Source organism: Puntigrus tetrazona, chromosome 23, assembly GCF_018831695.1.
Source record: "Puntigrus tetrazona isolate hp1 chromosome 23, ASM1883169v1, whole genome shotgun sequence".
NCBI lineage: Eukaryota > Metazoa > Chordata > Actinopteri > Cypriniformes > Cyprinidae > Puntigrus > Puntigrus tetrazona.
Window position 1 is genome coordinate 739,595 of NC_056721.1, and position 21,262 is coordinate 760,856.

At 34.7% G+C, this 21,262-nt stretch overlaps 1 protein-coding gene across 1 annotated transcript; it reads left to right on the top strand.

Annotated features, from left to right (window-relative positions):
• The first annotated feature begins 390 nt into the window (after positions 1–390).
• smc1al (structural maintenance of chromosomes 1A, like) lies at positions 391–19,520 on the top strand. Its single transcript, XM_043224267.1, is given in 27 exon segments — positions 391–800; positions 1,917–2,105; positions 3,013–3,125; positions 4,459–4,662; positions 4,801–5,039; positions 6,557–6,815; positions 7,213–7,353; positions 7,431–7,513; positions 7,599–7,698; positions 9,582–9,689; positions 9,776–9,961; positions 10,042–10,221; positions 10,355–10,501; positions 10,592–10,729; positions 11,053–11,169; positions 11,259–11,365; positions 13,483–13,527; positions 13,529–13,604; positions 13,689–13,834; positions 14,154–14,307; positions 14,732–14,845; positions 14,960–15,116; positions 15,875–16,029; positions 17,301–17,452; positions 17,536–17,605; positions 18,494–18,604; positions 18,996–19,520. Coding segments are annotated over 27 exon segments (3,681 nt in total). The 5' UTR covers positions 391–691; the 3' UTR covers positions 19,077–19,520.
• The last annotated feature ends 1,742 nt before the right edge of the window (positions 19,521–21,262 follow it).

Consider the following 21,262-nt stretch of genomic DNA (forward strand, 5'->3'; position numbering starts at 1 on the left):
ACCTGTACTTTCCACTATTGGGATAAAAGAAGGCTCAGTAACTTAATAATACTTAATAATATAATAACTTAATAATAATAATAATAATAATAATAATAATAATAATAATAATAATAATAAAAAGAGACAGTGTATTTTAGAAACAGAATGAAGAGACTTGTTTTTTTTTAATATATGGCATGTTATTATTTATTTGTGTACGTGCTTAATATTAGTTAATTTGCATGTATCAATGCCATTATAGATGTGTTGTTCGGTAATTATGTTTAAACGCGCTTTGACTGAAGTCACTACACACTCCAGTACAGTAGGAGGCGGAATGTGCCTAAAAAGTCGTTATGCGATCCGCCAAAAAAAAAACACCGAAGACGAAGAAGACGAAATCTCGCGTTATGTGTTGTGTTTATGAATCAGCTATCGCGCGCGCGCGTTGTAGCTGTTTCCAATGTCTGCATGTTTAACTTACAACGAAATCGCAACTGTATATTATTAGTTTAATTATAGTTTTTTCAGTTTTGAAGTGCAGGCTATTCTAGAGAAATTTCAGCCTGTCGTTGTCCGTATTCGTCGTGCTCTGAGTTAAGATTATTGTTAGCCCGCTCTCTTTTTTCATGCTAACGTTAGCAGTCGGCGGTTTGAACGTTTTGAAGATTTCATTTTTATTAAACTATTCGGAATAATTAATTTTATCATGGGCTACTTGAAGTTAATAGAGATAGAAAACTTTAAGTCTTACAAAGGCAGGCAGATAATCGGGCCTTTCCACAAGTTTACTGCGATTATTGGGCCGAATGGATCAGGTAAGTGTTCGCCTACAAAAACTTAACAAACGTCGTAGATAATAACACACACACACACACACACACACACACACACACACATATATATATATATATATATATATATATATATATATATATATATATATATATATATATATATTTACAGGTAGTTCCTGTACATGGTAACTAATTAGATACTTTACTGTACTTGCCGTGATTACATAGTTAATATGTAGCAATTACGCAAGAGTGGATGCAAACAGGCATGTCCTTACAGTAACTGTACATGGCAACTAAGACACGTCGAAATGTTAATCAAAACGGGAATCACTTAAAATTGAGGAATTTATATTTTTAACGCAGGTCTGTTCTTCACTCTCTGTGTGCTATACATTTGTACCGTGATTAATTTCAGTGGTAATCATATGATGATTATATAGACAATTGGAGTGCCAGCTTCTGCTGATACACAGGCTTTTTTGTCTGTCTTGTTTGTGTGAAGTTGTATCTAATTTCCAACCAAGAACCTATGTAGCAAGCTTTGTTTTTATTCTGCTTCAATTAACTGTGGTTCAACACACTATGGGCACCTGGCAGTCGATTTCACCAAATCAGATTATCTTTGTAAAGTTGCATTTACAAAGTTTTATGAAGAAACATTGATATACACAGTATGCAGTCTTTAAGCAGAACAGCAACTAAATCAATTAAATTAATCAATGTTTTATAATAAAACTTGAAATGGTGTGATAATTTCTTATCACAATTATTGTGACCAAAATGATCATGGTTATTAGTATTATCACAGTATTGTCAAAGTGCTATTTATGGGAAAGAAGGGTTCATTACCCATAATACTAATGAGTTCCCAGTAACAGGTTGGCATGCATGTAATGTCACAAAACACTTTTATTATCTTATAATATGCATTTATTTTTACTTTACTTGCTTAACAACTCCCAAACAATTTGCTCTATGATTAACTCCTCCAATATGTGATGCTAATCTGTAGTAAGTGGTCCTATTGGTCTCATTTTCATTCCATTCTTGTAATGCCTGATAAAGTAGTGTTTGTGAGCATTACTGAGGACAAGACTATTTTATGTTTATCTAATTCAAACCTTTTATTCCTAGGCAAATCAAACCTCATGGATGCAATCAGTTTTGTTCTGGCAGAGAAGACCAGTAACTTACGTGTAAAGACACTGAAGGATTTAATTCATGGAGCTCCAGTGGGTAAACCTGCAGCTAACCGAGCTTTTGTAACCATGATGTACCAGCAGGACAATGGACAGGACCTTTCATTTTCCAGAATCATCATAGGTACATCTCACACTTTGGAAGCATTATGTTGTGGTTTTGCAATAACAAAATTAGTAGTCAGCACTAGGATTGCACGATTTTGACAATGATTTTTTTCTTGTTGTTCTTTTTATTTATTAATCTAGATTAATTTAGTTTAAATTAAAGGTAACACTTTAGTTTAGTGGTAGCATGTACTTGTGTGGTAGCATGCATATTGCTAGCATATTAGCTGTTTATTAGAACCTATAAAAGCACATATTAATACCTTATTCTGTGTGATCATATTTTAGATTCCTTAAACCACCCCATACCAATACTTAAAGGAATAGTTCACCCAAAAAAAATTGTCATCATTTACTCAGCTTCAAGTAGTTCCAAACCTGTATGAATGTCTTTGTTCTGCCGAAAACACAAAGGAAAAAATCTTGAAGAAAGTTTGTAACCTGGCTGTTTGTGGTCAACGTTGATTTCCATAGTAGGAAAAAATACACTATGGTTGACCAAAACAGCCTTTTCCTGTTTGTCTTTCTTTGTGTTCAGCAAAACAAAGAAGTTCATACAGGTTTGCAACTATTCGAGGGTGAGTAAATGATGAAAGAATTTTCATTTTTGGCTGAACTGTTTTTTTAACAACCACATTACAAAATATTAATAAGCAGCAAACTTGAAGTTTGAGTTCATAATAGTTAATAACTGAGAATTGGTATCCAAAATAAAGTGTGCCCAAATTAAAATTAGGGATGCTCAATAGTGTCAAATCTAGTCATCAATCATAGTCTCTGAATTAAACTAATTGTTTAATCTTTAACATGCAACAAGTAGGTGTTTTGAAATGACTTCTGATTAATTGTGCAGCCATAGTTTTCAGTATACTCTTGTCTCTTAATAATCATTCATTTTCCTGCTTTCTGTGTGTCTTGTGTAGGTTCCTCATCAGAGTACCGCATCAATAATAAAGTGGTGGGTCTGTCTGAATACAGTGATGAACTGGAAAAACTGGGAATCCTCATTAAGGCCAGAAACTTCCTTGTCTTTCAGGTTATTAGAGCTGCTTCTTTGTATTTTCAATTTTAAATTCAAATTGTAATTTCTGTCCTTCAAATGGAATTGATTAGCTGTTCTGAAAGCAGTTCTTTTTTTGGCACTTGTCCACTGCGACTCGACTTGACCTTCCTAAATACAGCATGGCTTTGTTTGCGTTTCCACTGCAGTTTAGTACTGCTTTAAGTGAGCGGGATTATTCACATGTTATTATGATATGTACTGCCTTGACTGCTGTGACCTCTGATAAACACTTTAGTTCTGCTGATTTAAATCGGTTTATTAATGGTCTGCACTTTGGGTGGTCATGCTGGATTTAGTTCAGGGTGATTAAAAAAAATATTGCAGGAAACATGAACCATGTCACGTGAACTACATACTCAAAACAAACCCAACTATCATTAAATAGTGTTGGGTGAGACCTCCTTCTTCAACAGACTACTTAGATGGTAGAAAAGAAGTCTTGTTACCACAGATACGGGTCAGATTCATTTGTATCAATAGCATATATTGAGGAAGTTATTTTAGAAGAGGGCCTCTTCAACATTTTGGCTGCCCAAATCAAAGGGCCCATTGTAATTGTAAGACTGTACAAATGTTACTAATTTCATTGCTAAATAACTCTTTATTCCATTATAACTTAAGTTATATTATTTGCTTCTACGCAAATGCACAAATATTGCACATGCATTTACATAGATTTAAAATAGGCCCTATATGTGTGCCATTATATGCATAAATTGACTTAATAATCAATGTTTGATACCGAAATGATGCTTGATGCAACCTGTGTTGTTAAAAGCGCTATATAAATAAAAATGATTGATTTATAGAAAAAAGAAGTGGCGGTACTCAAAACCACTACCCCACCCAAAATACAAATTAAATACTAAAAAGTGCTTTTAACATTTCCATAATTTTCAATGAATGTATATAGTGCCAGAATCAATAAATAAATTAATAATTGTTTGTAATTCAATTCATATTTATTAGTGTTCTTTTCATAATGCACTGTTGCAAAGCAGCTTCACAGAAAATGAACATTTCTACATTACATTACAGCACTTTTAATGTTAAAAAAAATCATTAGACATCCTTATACATTCTAGGAGTTTATTGGTTGATCTGATAGTAAGAATCTGCCTCTATACATTTTTAAAATGTCTTGTTTTTATTAAAATAAAAAATATAAAAACCCCACACCCCTAATCCTAACTGCTGTGTATCATATGCACAACAAGATCAATTTCTGATTTAAAAACTTATGGTATTGATAAGCACTTTCATAATCTTTGATATTAAAGATCATAGATTCTGTTCTGTTCGCCAGGGTGCGGTCGAGTCAATTGCCATGAAGAACCCCAAAGAAAGAACTGCTCTGTTTGAAGAGATTTCTCGTTCTGGGGAGCTTGCGCAAGAGTATGACAGATGCAAGAAAGAAATGGTAAAGGCTGAGGAGGACACGCAGTTTAACTACCATCGGAAGAAAAACATTGCCGCTGAGCGAAAGGAAGCCAAGCAAGAGAAAGAGGAGGTGGGCTTCTAATGTAATCATACTAGTAAATTATTCTGTCAGTAATGTAGTAATATATGTGTTTGAGTGTTGAAAACCCTGAAGGCATAAAAGCTATCACAATTTCATAATCTCAGTTTCTCCATGTGTTATTTCTAGGCGGAGCGCTACCAGCGTCTTAAAGATGAGGTGGTGCGTGCTCATGTACAGTTACAGCTCTTCAAACTATACCACAATGAATCAGAGATTGAGAAACTAAACCGAGAGCTGGCCCACCGCAACAAAGAGATAGACAAGGACAGAAAGCGCATGGACCGTGTGGAGGACGAGCTGAAAGAGAAGAAGAAAGAACTGGGCAGAATGATGAGAGACCAGCAGATGATTGAGAAAGAGATCAAGTAAGTCTGAAACAGAAAAAGTTTGACAAGGATTTTTTTTAAATGAAAAACTAAATGTTGATGTTTCAGCCGTTTATTTAGAACAAATTTATTTTGTACTTTCTGGAGAGACATCTACCACCGTTGCACTTGCCTCTTGCACAAGAGAGACTCATGTTCAGAAAACCATGTAAAATTAATGTTCAGCTTTTAAAAACAACTGCATATAAAGTTTTTAAATTAAAAAGTAGCCTCTTTTGTGATTGGTTTTTGCATCTTTATTAAACTATTCATTGCACAGCGATGTTTTCTAATTGTTTAAGAAACTTTATTAATTATATATGGTTTATAAAAAATTTAAATGGCCACTTTTTTTACACGCTCAAGGCACCCTCTTGTGGTCTCAGGAGAGAAGTCAAAAGCTTAAAAAATAGCTATATATATGTGTGTGTATGTGTATATATGTGTGTGTGTGTCTGTGTATGTATATATATATATATTTGCATATCGTATCAAATATACGATATCACCTGTTTTCAAATGAAGCAGCAACACACAGAGCTGTAAATCTCTGACAAGCTACGCAATATTGTGCTCATTTTCGCAGGTGAGTCATTGGAGTAGTTTGTCAGTGATTGGCTGTGTGTGCATTAACTGGCATTTGCATTTGAAAACAGCTGATGAAGAATATCGACTTTACTGACATGGTGCGCATGAATACGTTGAAAGACATATATCGCACAGCCCTATTGGTTATAGTAAACTAATTAAGTTTTGCAAAGGACCTGCAGTTACATCTGCTGTCTTACTAAATGAGGACAGGAATACAGTACAGTAACATTTAATTTAACCATTAAAAAGTAGTAGTCCAGTAAAATAACAAAAAAATTTAAAACAGGTTTTACATAGGGGAAGCACTGTAAACAGTGTTTTTAGAATAGGACAAAAGATTGATATATGGAAAAAGATCTGTGCATTAGTGTAAAAGCAGCCCAATAAAGCTATCAGTGTCTGTGATCTCATCTGTAATAATCAGCTGACAGTAATGCTGATTAAAAAGAAAAATCTATAACTATGATTGTCTGTAAACTTTCAGTACTCCCAGATAATGAAAGTGATTTTTCTTTGTCACTTGTAATTGACTTTTCCTCCTTTATTACATTATATTTGCTTGTATGTTTTGAAGCTATATTTAGGCCTACTTTGATTTCTTAACAATAATTAATTATATATTAATAAAATAACACAACATCATTTTAAAAAGTAGCTTATGTAATTAAAAAAAAAGGCTCAAAATAAATTTGATATAATCGTTATACATTGTGATATTGAGTTCAATCAAATCGTTAACACCCCTAGAGCACACTTGCATAAACAGCTCCCATTCAAAGTGAAGTTCATAGGATTTTGTCTACAGTATAAGTCCACATAATTTCTGACCTCTTGCAGAATTGATCAGGGAAGGCTAAGAATATTATTCTTCTAATTGATCACATCTGATTAATAGATTGTAAAATAATTTTGTGACATTTTGACAGGGAGAAGGATGCAGAGCTTAATCAAAAGAGGCCTCTGTACATTAAAGCCAAGGAGAACACTGCTCACAAGATCAAGAAACTGGAGGCTGCCCGTAAATCACTGCAGAATGCCCAGAAATGCTACAAAAAACGCAAGGCAGACATGGAGGAGCTCGACCGTGAGCAGGGGGCAGTGGAGATGGCCAGACAGGAGTTCGAGGAACGAATGGAGGAGGAGGCTCAAAGTCAGGGACAAGATCTACAGCTGGAGGAGAACCAGGTACAGCTGACTAAAGGTTCCATACTGTAAAAACAAAAACGGAATTTATTTATTGCCTGTGCTGTGAATTTTGTTAGACTACCATGGAGTGAGAATTATGTAAAAATATATGTATTGAAATGTTACTTTTTTCCAGTTTGTTAAATGCAGTCCTTAAAAAATTGTTCCTGACAGCAACAGTAAATGACAAGACTATGTTAGAACATGTCTTTCATCTAATCCATACCTCAATGTCAAATATTTTGAATATACTGTATGTGTGTATAGTTATATAAGCATAATAAATATACACAGTACACAAATGTATAATGAAATAATAAACTTTTTTCGGATGCTTAATCGTTAAACGGCATTAAGAATACTAAGTTCATAAAATGTGTGTTGTCTTTATAATTAGGTTAAGGCATATCACCGTCTGAAAGAGGAGGCAAGCAAGCGAGCTGCTACTCTGGCTCAGGAGTTAGAGAAATTCAACAGAGACCAAAAAGCTGACCAGGACCGTCTGGACCTGGAGGAGAGGAAGAAAATAGAAACAGAGGTACAAAGAATTTGTGTGGGCTTAATTGGTAGAGTGTAAATAAACAGAGCGTAATTTGTTGTTATTGTTATTAATAGGCAAAGATCAAGCAGAAGATTAGAGAGATCGAGGAGAACCAGAAGCGTATTGAGAAGCTGGAAGACTACATCACCACCAGCAGGTACAAACACTTCACAAAGCCACATCTGGTTTGGCTAAGTGCTGTTACTATGCATGTCATTGATTCTTTCTCCTTCTGTTTCCAGACAGTCCCTGGATGAGCAGAAGAGGATGGAGGAGGAGCTCACAGAAGAGGTGGAACAGGCCAAACGAAGAATAGATGAGATTAACATGGAGCTGAACCAGGTGAATGTTTTACTTGAATGTTTTGAAGAACGTATATTAGATTTGTATTTTTGTTTTCCACAAAATTAATCTTTTGTCACAAAGTTAAAAATGCAGCGTGTGTTATAAATACAGAACCATTTCACCCGGCTTTTGGGAGAGATCTTGAGATGTTACTCCTTGAGGTGAAAAGTGGTCTTTTGATAACAGTAAAAAGCGTCAGTGCTTACATTAGATAAAACACACTGCTTGCAATATATTGTTCAGTATTTTACTGCATTTACTGTTTGTTTGGGGGTTTTCTTTGAAAATGAGTATATAATCTGACATGCTTTGTTGTTGCACTGTAATCATTTACAATCATCGAGCACGTCTCCATCTCAGCCACTTGACTTACAAACTCTTCCTTTGCATAACATTTATTTGGAAAAAAGTGTGCATTATCTCACTAGATTTGTCATATAAATTATTTAAAAACCCCTGCCAGCACATGAGAATACATTAACATCAACGATTTTTTAAAATAAAAGTACCCTCTCTGAGTTTGTATGTAGCTAAATATTAAAATCACAAGGATTTAAAATTCATTGAAATCACGCAGTAAAATGAAACATCACCACCTTTTACTACCTTTTCTTTAATTCAGAATAAAGTATTTAGCTTTTTAGTATAATCTAAGAATTATTGGTCTCTGGAGTGTTCATAGACACTTTGTTGAGGTTGTTGTGCATTAATTACTTTGTAAATCAATCGTTTTTATTAATATAGGGCTTTTAAAAATAGAGATTGTGATGTAATACCATGGCTTAACCACTAGATGTCCTTTATGGGCGTTTAATAAATGCATGTATTTATCGCTACTCTAGTTCATTGGTCAGCCATCAACCAATAAAATGTCTTCATTCTTAGCCCAAGTGCACAAGTGAGTTTTGCAACAGAAATTTCGCAAAAGGAGTAGCAAAAGTCAAAGTGCAAGGATTTGAAATTGTACTGTACTGAGGTGTTGTGAGTGCCGACTTATGGTAAAGTGAAACTGCAGTAAAATGCCAATGTAAATGTTGCATACACATTTGTGTTTGTCATTTTGTTTGTGAATGACATTTTACAAATTTTGTTATAAATCTGCAACTTCAAATTCTAAACACAGGTGTTGTGATTATTGTCTGTGTGTGCAAATCGAGAAATTCAGCTTTACACATCCGATCTATGTGTAAATTAAAATGACAGATATTAATATGACACTTTTTCACATTCAAATAAGCAAGCTCTCGAGTTTTGCTACTGACTTTTTTTTATACCAAAACCCCATCCGTGAAAGCATGAAGAAAAAAATAACCTTAATAAATAACCAGGATCAATTGGGGGCGAGTTCTCCTCTAAGTTATGCTAAAGTGATGTGAATTAACATATCTGCATTTGATGTTAAGAGCATAGGTCACAATTTAGATATGATTTTTAGATCATGTTTTTTAAGGGAAGATTGCTATCAAGTAGCACACCTAGGTTCCTAATAAAGATGAATTAACAGAGCAACCATCAAGTGTTAGACAGTGTTCTGGGTTATTGTATGTGTGGTTTTTGGGTCTGATCATTAATTTTTTTTTAGAATTAAGAAGTTACTCGTCATCCAGTTTTTATATCAACTTTGCATTCTGTTTCTCAGTTTGGTGTGTTTCACCAAGCCATGAAAAAATATAGAGCTGAGTATCATTAGCATAACTGAAAGCTAACACCATATCTCCTGATAATATCTCCCAGAGGTAACACGTGACGTGTGAAAAGTAATGGCCCTAGTACTGAGCCTTGAGGTCCTTTTTAGAGGAAAGATTGAAAGCTTATTCAATTAAAAAAAAACAAAAAACATAATGCCACCATTTGCTCAACTCTTGATATATTTTATGCAGGTGATGGAGCAGCTGGGTGATGCTCGTATCGACAGACAGGAGAACAGCAGACAGCAGCGTAAGGCTGAGATTCTGGAGAGTATTAAGAGGCTGTATCCTGGATCAGTGGTGAGAAGATACTTTTTATTCTTCAGTGTTGTTGCAGTGGTGTCATATATGGCTGTATGCTCACATGTTATCATCTCATTTTCCAGTACGGGAGACTAATTGACCTGTGCCAGCCCACACAGAAAAAGTTTCAGATTGCTGTTACTAAAGTTCTGGGCAAAAACATGGATGCCATTATTGTGGACTCTGAGAAGACAGGTCGTGACTGCATCCAGTACATAAAAGAGCAGCGTGGGGAACCAGAGACCTTCCTGCCGCTGGACTACCTGGAGGTGGTGTCATTGGATTTTTATTTCACTCAGTGTATTTTGCTTAATCAATTTGCCTCATGAATTGTAACGTCTTTTAACAGGTCAAGCCCACAGATGAGAAACTGCGTGAGCTGCGTGGTGCTAAATTGGTGATTGATGTAATTCGATATGAGCCTCCACAGATTAAGAAAGCCCTGCAGTACGCCTGTGGAAATGCCTTGGTCTGTGAAAATGTGGAGGATGCCCGCAGGATCGCTTTTGGAGGACCATACAGACACAAGGTACAAAGGGCAAAAATGTCACTTTATTATTATGATTATTTCTTAGTAAGAACACTTTTGATAGGAATGATGTTTATTTATTTCTTTTGGTTCTGGATCATGTGGTGCTTTTTTTTTTTTTTTTTTTTTAAAGACTGTGGCTCTGGATGGGACATTATTCCAGAAGTCTGGAGTGATCTCCGGAGGTGCCAGTGACCTGAAGGCCAAAGCTCGGCGTTGGGATGAGAAAGCAGTTGATAAACTGAAAGACAGAAAGGAAAAGTTGACCGATGAGCTGAAGGTAAGTCATTCAGAGTGTTAAGGATGTTTAATGTGGGCAAGGAGATTTGCAATTGACTGATTGGATTGAGTGTTTGTGTGTAAATATCAGGAGCAAATGAAGGCAAAGAGAAAGGAGGCAGAACTGCGTCAGGTGCAGTCTCAGGCTCATGGTTTGCAAATGAGACTCAAATACTCTCAGAGTGATCTGGAGCAAACCAAGACCAGACATCTGTCTCTTAATATGCAGGTACCCACAACTTATTCAATTTGTTTTGTTCCTACTACCTGAAAAATGCTACTTGTTGCTTTTAATAAAAAGTGATGTAATACTTTTTTTCCACCTCATTACAAAACATTTACAGTTGTGAAGCTGCATTGCCACTTAATTAAGTATGGCTTGTGTTTGGCCACAGGTGTGTATTTAACAGCATTTTATAGCATCTTTGTGCCCCATCCAGTCAAAAACCTGAGTTGGAACTATTCTGTTTTTCTGATTGTTTTCCTTTCTCATCGTAAGTGACTTACTACAGTAGTTATTTGTCTCACATTTTGTTATTGGGGTGATTTCAGGAAAAGTCAAAGCTGGAGAGTGAACTTGCTAACTTCGCTCCACGCATTAATGACATTAAGAGAATCATCCAGTCACGAGAGAGAGATATGAAAGACCTGAAAGACCGCATGAACCTGGTAGGAAACAGTACAGTTATTTAAAAACAACTTTCCTATGATTAATTTAACACGTTTTCATTCTTATCGGTGTTTGTTTTTCATTCCAGGTGGAGGATGAAGTGTTTGTAGAGTTCTGTAAAGAGATTGGAGTCCGTAACATTCGTGAATTTGAAGAAGAAAAGGTCAAGAGACAGAATGAGATCGCAAAGAAACGGTAAGATCATTGCAGAAAATCAATCTTTGTAATAAAATAAAATAAATAAATAATAATAATAATTGTGCATTGCAAAAAAATAATTTATTGCACATTTTCCACCCAAAATTCCCATCACTGTGATGCAGCCGAATGTTTTATTCAAATTATTTATTTTAGGGATGCACCAATACTGATACTGACATCTGTACTGATACTGATATCTGTACCCATACTGAGCTCATTTACTCATACTCATAAAAATTGGCCCCAGGTTATTGTGCTGTGGGATGCATTTCCCATACATTTATTTATTATCAACCTGCCACAATATCAAAATTTTCCAAAATGCTTCGTAGAATAAACATGAGTACATAATGCATATTTAAAAAGCAAACAGATGCATGGGTGTTTTTATATCACTGTAATTGTGAAAGAAAAAGTCTTTAGAAAAAACATTTTATCCCGCATGTAAGCATTTATAAGCTCAGAGCTGCTTTGTCTATAGCCCTTACTGGGAAACCTCCATTTCTCATGCTTAAAGCACCTCCTGCTGGCATAGAATGAATTAGCATTTTTATTAAATCCATTTGATTTACACAGCAACATATTTTGCTTGTTATCAAAAAAATAATATTCTCTAGAAGTCTATTGTTATTGATTCTATTGTGATGTCTATCGGAAGTAATCTTAGGGCCACAAAAGCATGCTGGCATAATGAATGAAACCGTCTATAGCATTTTGATATTAAAGTGCAGTGTTGACAGAACCGGGCTTATGGTCATTTCCTAGTTCTAACATATTCTAGCTGCTGCGTTTGGACCAGCTTTTGTTATCAAGAACAATCACCTATTAAACCTTACTAAATTCTAACCTTGAAGTCATAAACGCAAGAATTAACATTTTTGCATTTGATGTAATTTGGATATCTTTTTGAGATGAAAAAACATAGTTTTACAGATGCTATTCTATTGTTATTGATTCTATTGTGATGTTACTAACTGATGAAGAACAATTGACAGAGCAGCTATCAAGTGATAGGCAGTGTTATAAGTTATCACATGTAGGGGTTTTTAGGTCCAAAAATTAGCACCTGTTTTTTTTTTTCCAAAAATTAGATGTTTTTCAAAATTCAGCATTAAGTAGTTTACTCATATTACTTATATTGAATATGCATTCCAACAATAGTGTCTATTTTCTTTCATCTTTTTTTTTAAGTATCTAAAGTGCTAGAAAAGAGAGTACATTGTTTCTGTTGCATCTAGTTTTTCTGCATGATGGTCACACCATACACCATGCAGAGTTTACGGTTTTAGCTATATAGAATTCACACAATACTAGATCTACAATATCATCAGTTCTAGAATTTCAAGGATTAACATCTTCAATGTGACAGTTTTAAATCCAGCTGAATGATTTGTTTATGAGTAGGTCCTGACACACAGGTCAATCAGAACGTCTTAAAAGCTGACTAAATTCTATATTTTTCATTGTCAACATGGATATTAAAATTAACACTTCATCTGCATTTGAAGTACTTTGAGAATATTGCTTTTGTAGATCCTCATTACCTTTTGGATGTAACATTATACACAATCTTGGAAGGTAGACACATGTAAAGTAATGTATTCATCTGGTTTTAGCTTGTTTTCTGTCAAACAAAAACTGTAATGTAATTGAAACCATATTGTTTTGTATTATATTAGGCAATTAAAAATAAATGGTATGAAATAAAAAAAGACTTCTAAAATTATTTATAACGAGTTGTTCCCTGCATTATTACAGCAAAACGCATGCTTTTACATAACTAAGCATATGCAGGCAAGTACTGTAAAAAGTGGTTTTGGTGCATCCCTAAGCAATTTTTTTTATCACTTTCTGTATTCTTCTACATCTGTTAGAATTTCATAGATGGATAGATGAACAAACGGATAAATTAAGTTAACTAATTAACATTTCTCACTCTTTTCAGATGCAAATATATAATGTAACTTCAATGATAATATTGGTTTGTATCAAACTCTTATCGGTAGCCTGGAGTGGTTTGAGACATCCCTAAATCACTTTCTGTATTCTTCGCCTGTGGCTATTCAGCTGTTCTCTCAGATGCAAATAGAAGAATTCAAACTCTCTGGTAGCCTGGAGTTTGAGACTCAAAAACGGAAGATGGACAGGAAAATCAGTGGAAGATCAGGAAAAAGTGATCATGTGGGAACAAACAGTCAAGAAAGATGAGAATGAGATAGAGAGACTCAAGAAGGTAGAGAACATTCCAGGTACTCGCATAATGATACTCCTTTAAGCCTGGAAAAAAATGTTTGATCTCATTGATATTTCCCGACAGGAAGAGCAAAGGAACATGAAGATCATTGATGAAACTATGGCACAGCTACAGGATCTGAAAAACCAGCACCTGGCCAAGAAATCTGAGGTTAATGATAAAAATCATGAAATGGAGGAGATCCACAAGAAATTGGGGGGTGCCAACAAGTGAGCCAACAAGTTTTATTATAGACATGCATAGATGATTCATTAAAGCATTTTTATTAGATTGTGGTGGTTTTAACTCAAGATTTTTTTTATTCAGATAACTCTTTTGAAGAGATATTTAACACAGTTAAGCCAAATACAGTTTTGTCGTTTCTAGCAAAAAATGTTTTTATAAAAACATTATATAATTCATATATATTTCTTGCCATGAAAATAGCCATAAAAACTAGAATTGTGCCAGACGTAAAAATATACAACCTTACAAACATGCATAAATGTTTTCAAGATGATATGGAAAAAACGTTTTTTTGTGTTTTAGGGAGTTGACGCAGCTGCAGAAGGAGGTGACTGCCATTGAGACCAAACTGGAGCAAAAACGTAGTGACAGACACAATCTTCTGCAGGCTTGTAAGATGCAGGACATCAGACTTCCCCTCCGATCAGGAACTATGGATGACATTAGCCAGGAAGAGGTGTGTCCCAGGCTAATTCATGACAAAATAAACTCAACCGAATTTCGATCTAGAAGACTATGCTTGAAATTAGTTGTGTATATACTGTCTAAAATGTGAACTTTTAATACATTTAGCCTTATGTGGAGTAGATAAAGAAGACCAGAATTTCAGAATTACAGCAGAATTTCCAGAATGAACTGGAACTTCATTACAGTTTAAGAAATGGCAAAAAATCTAAAATATAAGAGATTCGAAAAAGATATTTCCCCTTGCAAAAATGTTTACAATTTTCCACATTTGACTGTTTTATTGACATAAAACAATGAAGTTTCATTCTACAAAGCATGCAGTAATCCTTTTAATGAACAAGTAGGTGTGTTAAAGCTTGTTACTAATTAATTACATAAGCCCAACTAACATTTTGCTTGTGTTTGTGCTGTAGGGAAGTTCTCAGGCTGAGGAGAGCCTCAGCAGCAGTCAGAAGACATCTAGCACTGTCCTAGCCAAGGAAGCGCTTATTGAGATTGACTACAGCAGTTTGTCAGAGGACCTAAAAGTACATCATTTTTTGCATCTTTACACTATCATTCCACTGCTGTTTTTACAGGGTGATTGTAAAAAGAGTGTTACAATGTGTTGAGATTGTGATGCGGCGACTGATGCTTTGCAGGACTCTCTGTCAGAGGAGGAGATCAAGGGGGAGATGAACACATTGCAACAGAGACTCAATGAGCAGCAGAGCATCCTGCAGAGGATCAGTGCTCCCAACATGAAAGCCATGGAGAAGCTAGAGAGTGTTAGAGACAAATTCCAGGAGACCAGTGATGGTCAGTCAAACCGAGCTTATGCTGTCAAATGAATCTAAATAAAAGTAAAGTTGCAATTACGGTGATAAAGTGCAAAACAGCCATTTCTAAGAATGCCAAAAAAAGTCATTTGTGTTTTTCTAAATGCTAGTCTTGCTGACGCTAGAAGAACAAACATATAGGACTGAAACACTGGAGAATGTAGAATGCATCTGTTGAGATTGGGAGATTAGTTTTTGGGAGATCTCTTGATGCAAATTTTTCTATCCCATCATGGTTTTAAATTTATTAAATGAGTAACACTGGCTGTGCATGAGCTGCATATTTACAGGGCAATAACAAGACAGTGGTAGCATATCTACTGTTAGCCTGTCACATTCTTTAGCTCACAATCATCAGCCTACAATATGATATTGTGAACATAGATTTTATAGAAATCCTTTTAGAAATGTTTTTTAGATTTAAAATCTTCCCTTCAGTAAGTGTACACTTGGTGCACTAAAGGTTTAGTTCACAAAATAATTAAACCAATGTCCTTTACTTACCCTAATGTCAATCCAAAGCCTTTTGTTAAAATTCAGTGCACATTTTTAAGGTATTTTCAATTAAACCTGATTTAGAATGGGGAAATTATGGCAAAGTAAAAAAAATTCGGTATGTCTTCAAAAACTTTAGCCTTGTAGAGTCAGACTTATCCTTCCGACCTGCTCAGCTTGTCTGTGTTTTACAGCATTCCTAACATGCATTTTCTGTCTGTTTTGTATGTTCAAACATCGTAGAGTTTGAAGCTGCCAGGAAAAGGGCAAAGAAAGCCAAGCAGGCATTTGAACAGATAAAAAAGGAGAGATTTGACCGTTTCAACGCGTGCTTTGAGTCTGTGGCCACCAACATTGATGAGATATATAAAGCTCTGTCCCGCAACAGCAGTGCCCAGGTACTTAATGACACATCATCAATCAAAACTTTAAAAAGGTTGCTTAGGCACTTCACAACTATATAACTTTAAACTGTAATGCACAATATTAGCATTACAATATGATAATTGGCTGATATGGATTCTAACTGTCTTTAAATTAAAATTTGAAAATGTATGTTTTGATTTAAAGATCGGACGCTATAGCTTACATTTAAAACAAACACAAAAAAAACATGACACTTCTTAATTTTATATATACAGATTTTTAGAACTCTTTTGCTTACATCTACAAATGCATCTTACTGGTCGAAAATGTAGCGTTGAAGCTTTAAAAAAATAATTATCAATAAATTATATATCAAAGTACTGTCAAAAAACTTTATTTAATTCTAAGAGATAAGTTATTGTTACGAATAACCAAAAAAAAGGCCTTATAATTTTTGCACAGGAGACATGGTGGTGTTTCCAAATAAAAGGATTTTTTTTTCTGTATATCGGATATTGATATGGAAATCCAGTAACTTTGAATCAACTCCTTTGCACACACACACACAAAATTGTCTTAAAATTTCACCTTTGTTTTTCTAAATGATGGATATACTGTTTATTTTCCTAGTATGCATTTATACAGTTTAGCATACACAGTGTTCTGTTTTTCTTTCATTTTGCAGATTAAAATTAAAATTCTAATTTCAAGTGGAGCTTTGACTATTCACTCAGAATTAGACCACTGATATTTTAAATGAAATAAAACTCAATTATTCATTCATGTCTGCTCCAGCTTTTTAGTAATCACAGGCTTTTTCTACTCATGCATGCTGCCCAAAACTTAAATGAGTAAATCATTGTTCTCTGTTATGTAGGGAGTTTCATACGCAGTCAAATGGTTTAATGAAATCCCTATTTTGAACATAAGAATCATGTTGAAACTTACTGTTTAGGGCAAAAGGGTTTTAGAAAAGCAAGACCCAAATGTAGGTCTAAATAACATCTACATGAAATTAGATACTAACAACCTATGTTTATAAAGTGCTTTTGTGCTTTAGTAAACTTTTCTTTCTTTTTGCTATGGTACGTGCCTGTGTAATTATTTTTTTTAATATCTAAATGTTGCTTACTAATGTTATATTTACACAGTGTAAACACACACAATGCAAAGAGCAAACAAATTGCTAATTGAAGTAATTTTCAGTTACTTTATCAAGTTGGTAATTGCAAACCTAAACATCTCAGAGACAAGTAATTTTTTTCCAGTGGTGGCGTTTATGCATGTGTGTTTTTTTTGCCAGGCATTTCTGGGGCCTGAGAACCCAGAGGAGCCATATTTGGATGGTATCAACTATAACTGTGTAGCCCCAGGCAAACGTTTCAGGCCCATGGACAACCTGTCTGGAGGAGAAAAGACTGTGGCGGCTCTAGCCTTACTGTTTGCCATTCATAGGTATATACACCACATATTTTACCCACATTTCAAATCACATCCTTCACAAGACAGTACCTGACACAATGTGTTTACATCTACAGCTATAAGCCAGCTCCCTTCTTTGTGCTGGATGAGATTGATGCAGCTCTGGACAATACCAACATTGGCAAGGTTTGTTTCACACCAAAGTTTATACCAGTAACTGCTTAAAGAGTCACACAATCATTAATGTGTATTTGTCATATTTCAACTGTGGTGTGATGAAGTTATTGTTTTGCTGTTGCTTAGATATCAAGGTGGCAAAAATGGCATATAGAAATCCTTAAAATTAAGGTCTTAAGAATTACATTGGATGTTAAAAAATGTGCTGGGGTCCTTAAAAAATAATTCTGACCTTTCAGTGACCAAATGAGAAAAGACAAACAAAAGTTGTCATTGACCTGGTGCACTCAAAATAAACTATTAGTCCAGTTTTAATCAATGTGGATATTTTTTGTAGAAATTTTAATAATTAAAATGGCTACAGTATTACAGTAAAACAGTAGAAAAAATTCTAAGTATCAGTTAATATGTTTATGTTGTAAATACTATTGTTATAAACATTTGAACTTTCTTTTTCATAGATTTTTAAATAGCCTATTTAATTATGAGATGCTATTCGGGTTTGTAAAATCAAGTTTTCTTTTGACAATTGCAACTCAAAATAAGTCTGAAAATAACTTTAACATTTACAGTAGGGATAATGCAGCAGTCATGTAATAATGTGTAATAATTAGTTTTGTCTAGTTATGATCTCAGACCAAAAAGCAGAGCAGTTCAAGAGCAGTATGAGTGCTAGTTTATTTTATTTTTATTTTTTTTCCATACATAACTTTTGTATACTGTCATAAAAAAAATAAATAGTTTGGGGAAATGGAAATGAAAAATTATTTTGTTAAACCTTTATTGTGGAGTTCAGATGGCTGATAGGAATTCATGGATGGACCCTTATTTTTAATTATTAAAACAATTAGGCAATAAGAATTGCCATCATTCACTAATCATTATGTGTGTATGTAGGTTGCAAACTACATCAAGGATCAATCAGTGCAGAACTTCCAGGCTATAGTGATCTCCCTCAAAGAGGAGTTTTATACTAAAGCAGACTCCCTGATCGGAGTCTATCCAGAGGTAAGATTTCTCCTGATTTTGTAATTTCAGTTTATTCTTCAGTTTTGTTTGAAGTATATTGGGGCCTTCAGGGGTGGGCAATATGACTTCATCGGAGTGATGTGCATCACCTAACAGTAATCCTTGAAGTCAGTTCATTGATTTAGTGATTTGCCCAGCTCAATTCAGTAAAAACATACTTAGCTATATTTTCAAATTCTGTATCACTTAATTTGAGTAACACACAACGCAATAAAAACATAATATATAGAAGGTCTTAAGTTATAAACTTTACAGAATTCCATATTGCTCAAGCTGTTTATGAAATTATGTTTATGTATTGTTAAAGCACTGTATGAATAAAAATGATTTGACTTATGCATTTCTCTCACTGTCTGCCTTTCCTCAACAGCAAGGAGACTGTGTCATCAGTAAAGTCCTGACCTTCGACCTCTCCCAGTATCCTGATGCCAACCCCAATCCCAATGAATAAGCAATTACTCGCATACCTAGAAACATTGGTTTGCTTAGTTTTGTAGCTTTCAAAGAACAGCTTTGGCTTTTTATGTTTTCAGTATCACAGTCTTGTGCTAGATTTGAGTGTAGTTCATTGTATTTTGTTTTTGTCTTTGCACTTGCTTAGGTCAAAATGTGTTTTGTTTAACGGCTTTTTTGGCAATCGTGTAACTTTGATTAATTCATTAAACCTAGATTATTCTGACTTTTCTACGATTTTTAACTCTGCATAATTGGCTTTAAACCTTTGTAATGTAAAACTTCACAATAGATGTTATGTAATGACTAAGACCTGCAGTTGAACTAATTTTGTTGACTGGTAAAACTTTTATCACTGCTTTTGTATTGACTGTATTTGTCATTTTTAGTATACGTTTTAAGTAATTTTCTCTGGAAAAATAAACTTTGCTTCCCAATAATATTTGATTACACATGAGTGTCTTATTTCAATACAACATAACTTTTGTGGTTTAATGGCTTATTGTAATTGTAAATTTCACTTTTGTTATAATAAATCCATGGAGCAACTTAATGAGCATATGTAGAATAAATGTGTCTTCGGCTGCTTCTTGAAAGATCAGCTCATGACACAGCTCATATACATTTTATACTATATGCACTTAATCATCACACTAAAAACGCACAAGCATACTTGCATCTAAATTCTTATGTGGGGGTGTTTTTTTTGTTGTTGTTTTTTTACCCAAGCAAAGTCTCTGAGAACCTAACGCACTGCACTTCTAGAGACTTCAGACTGAAGGTTGCAGTACTTTGCTAATTCTATTATTGCATTAATATTGAATCCTTCTCATGAGCGTTTAATAATTGTTACAAAAGAACAAACATTTTGTCTGCAAACTGTTCGACCATTACGTTTTCGTCAGTAATCAAGGCACATTTAATAATTGTTAACTTTTAGTCTGAGTTCAATCTCTATTTTGGCTCACCTTATCTATAAAAGAAAACCTGCCCAATAACTCAGCACACTTGAATATAAGAGGGTTTTGACTTTGACCCTCAATTTAATCAGGCTTTAATCAATTATAAATGATGAAATTACAGTCAATAGTTAAGTTTGATTTGGTTTGGGATTAGTAAAATATATTACCGCTATAGGGATCAAAGGTTTGAATACTAGTGGACTAACATAAGCAAACTGTCCAAAACCATCAGATAAAGATGCCAGGACAATGGCCAGATACCTCTTAAAGGGCAAGAAGAAGAAGAACTTTGGAAAAAAGGCCTGTGACTGCCATAAAAATTCCCACTGCTGTTGCATCCAAAGGTCCAAAGAGAATTCACAGAGATCCCTCCAAATCCATTCATAACTATGTTCTCAAGCCCTCTACTGGTGAAACTACAACACACCTATTATAATTATTTAGAGAAATAAGTATTCTCAGTGACAGCGACATGTAGTGAAACATCTTACACAAACTCAGCTGTTAATGGACAAATGAATAAATGCATGATAGTTCAATCTTCTTCCATCATGTTTGGACTTAATATGTTCGTAACACTGCCAAATGTATTTTGGTTGTGGTTTGGTAAGTGACAAATGCAGATCATCCAGAGAGACAGAAACCGGTTCGTCCAGTAACACAATAGCAGTTTAACTGTTCTGAGTCCTTACAGGAAGGCAGCACAGAAACAACCATACTGAGTCTGAGTCTTGAGAGGGAAGAAACAACTACGAATAACATTCACTTCAAGGTACTTTAGCTTACGTGTTACAGGCAAGGATCCTCCAGCCTCCTTACAGCATCCTCCAGTGCTTTGTGTTCAAGGCTGTTAAACATTAAATCTTTTAAACCTTTTGTTAATAAAATCAATTTATTACACTTCTGTCTTCCTTGTGTTGATGATACAGAGAAAGCTTCTAAAGTTAATGATCCCACCAATCTTTCTTATGCGAAAGTGACCTGCCGAGAGGTTCATGCTGAGGTTCACTCTGCATTTAATAGAAAATTAAGCGTTTAAACTAGACTAGGTTATTAAACTAGACAATCACAGACTCCGCTCCCTTGTACTTACACTCACTAATGTACACTCACATGTTCCCTCCAGGTGCCTACGCTCTGCAAACAAAAGGCGTCTTGCAGTGCCATCGCAAAAAAACCTGCTGTCCTTTTGTTGATATAAATTGCTTCTATTGCCTACCTC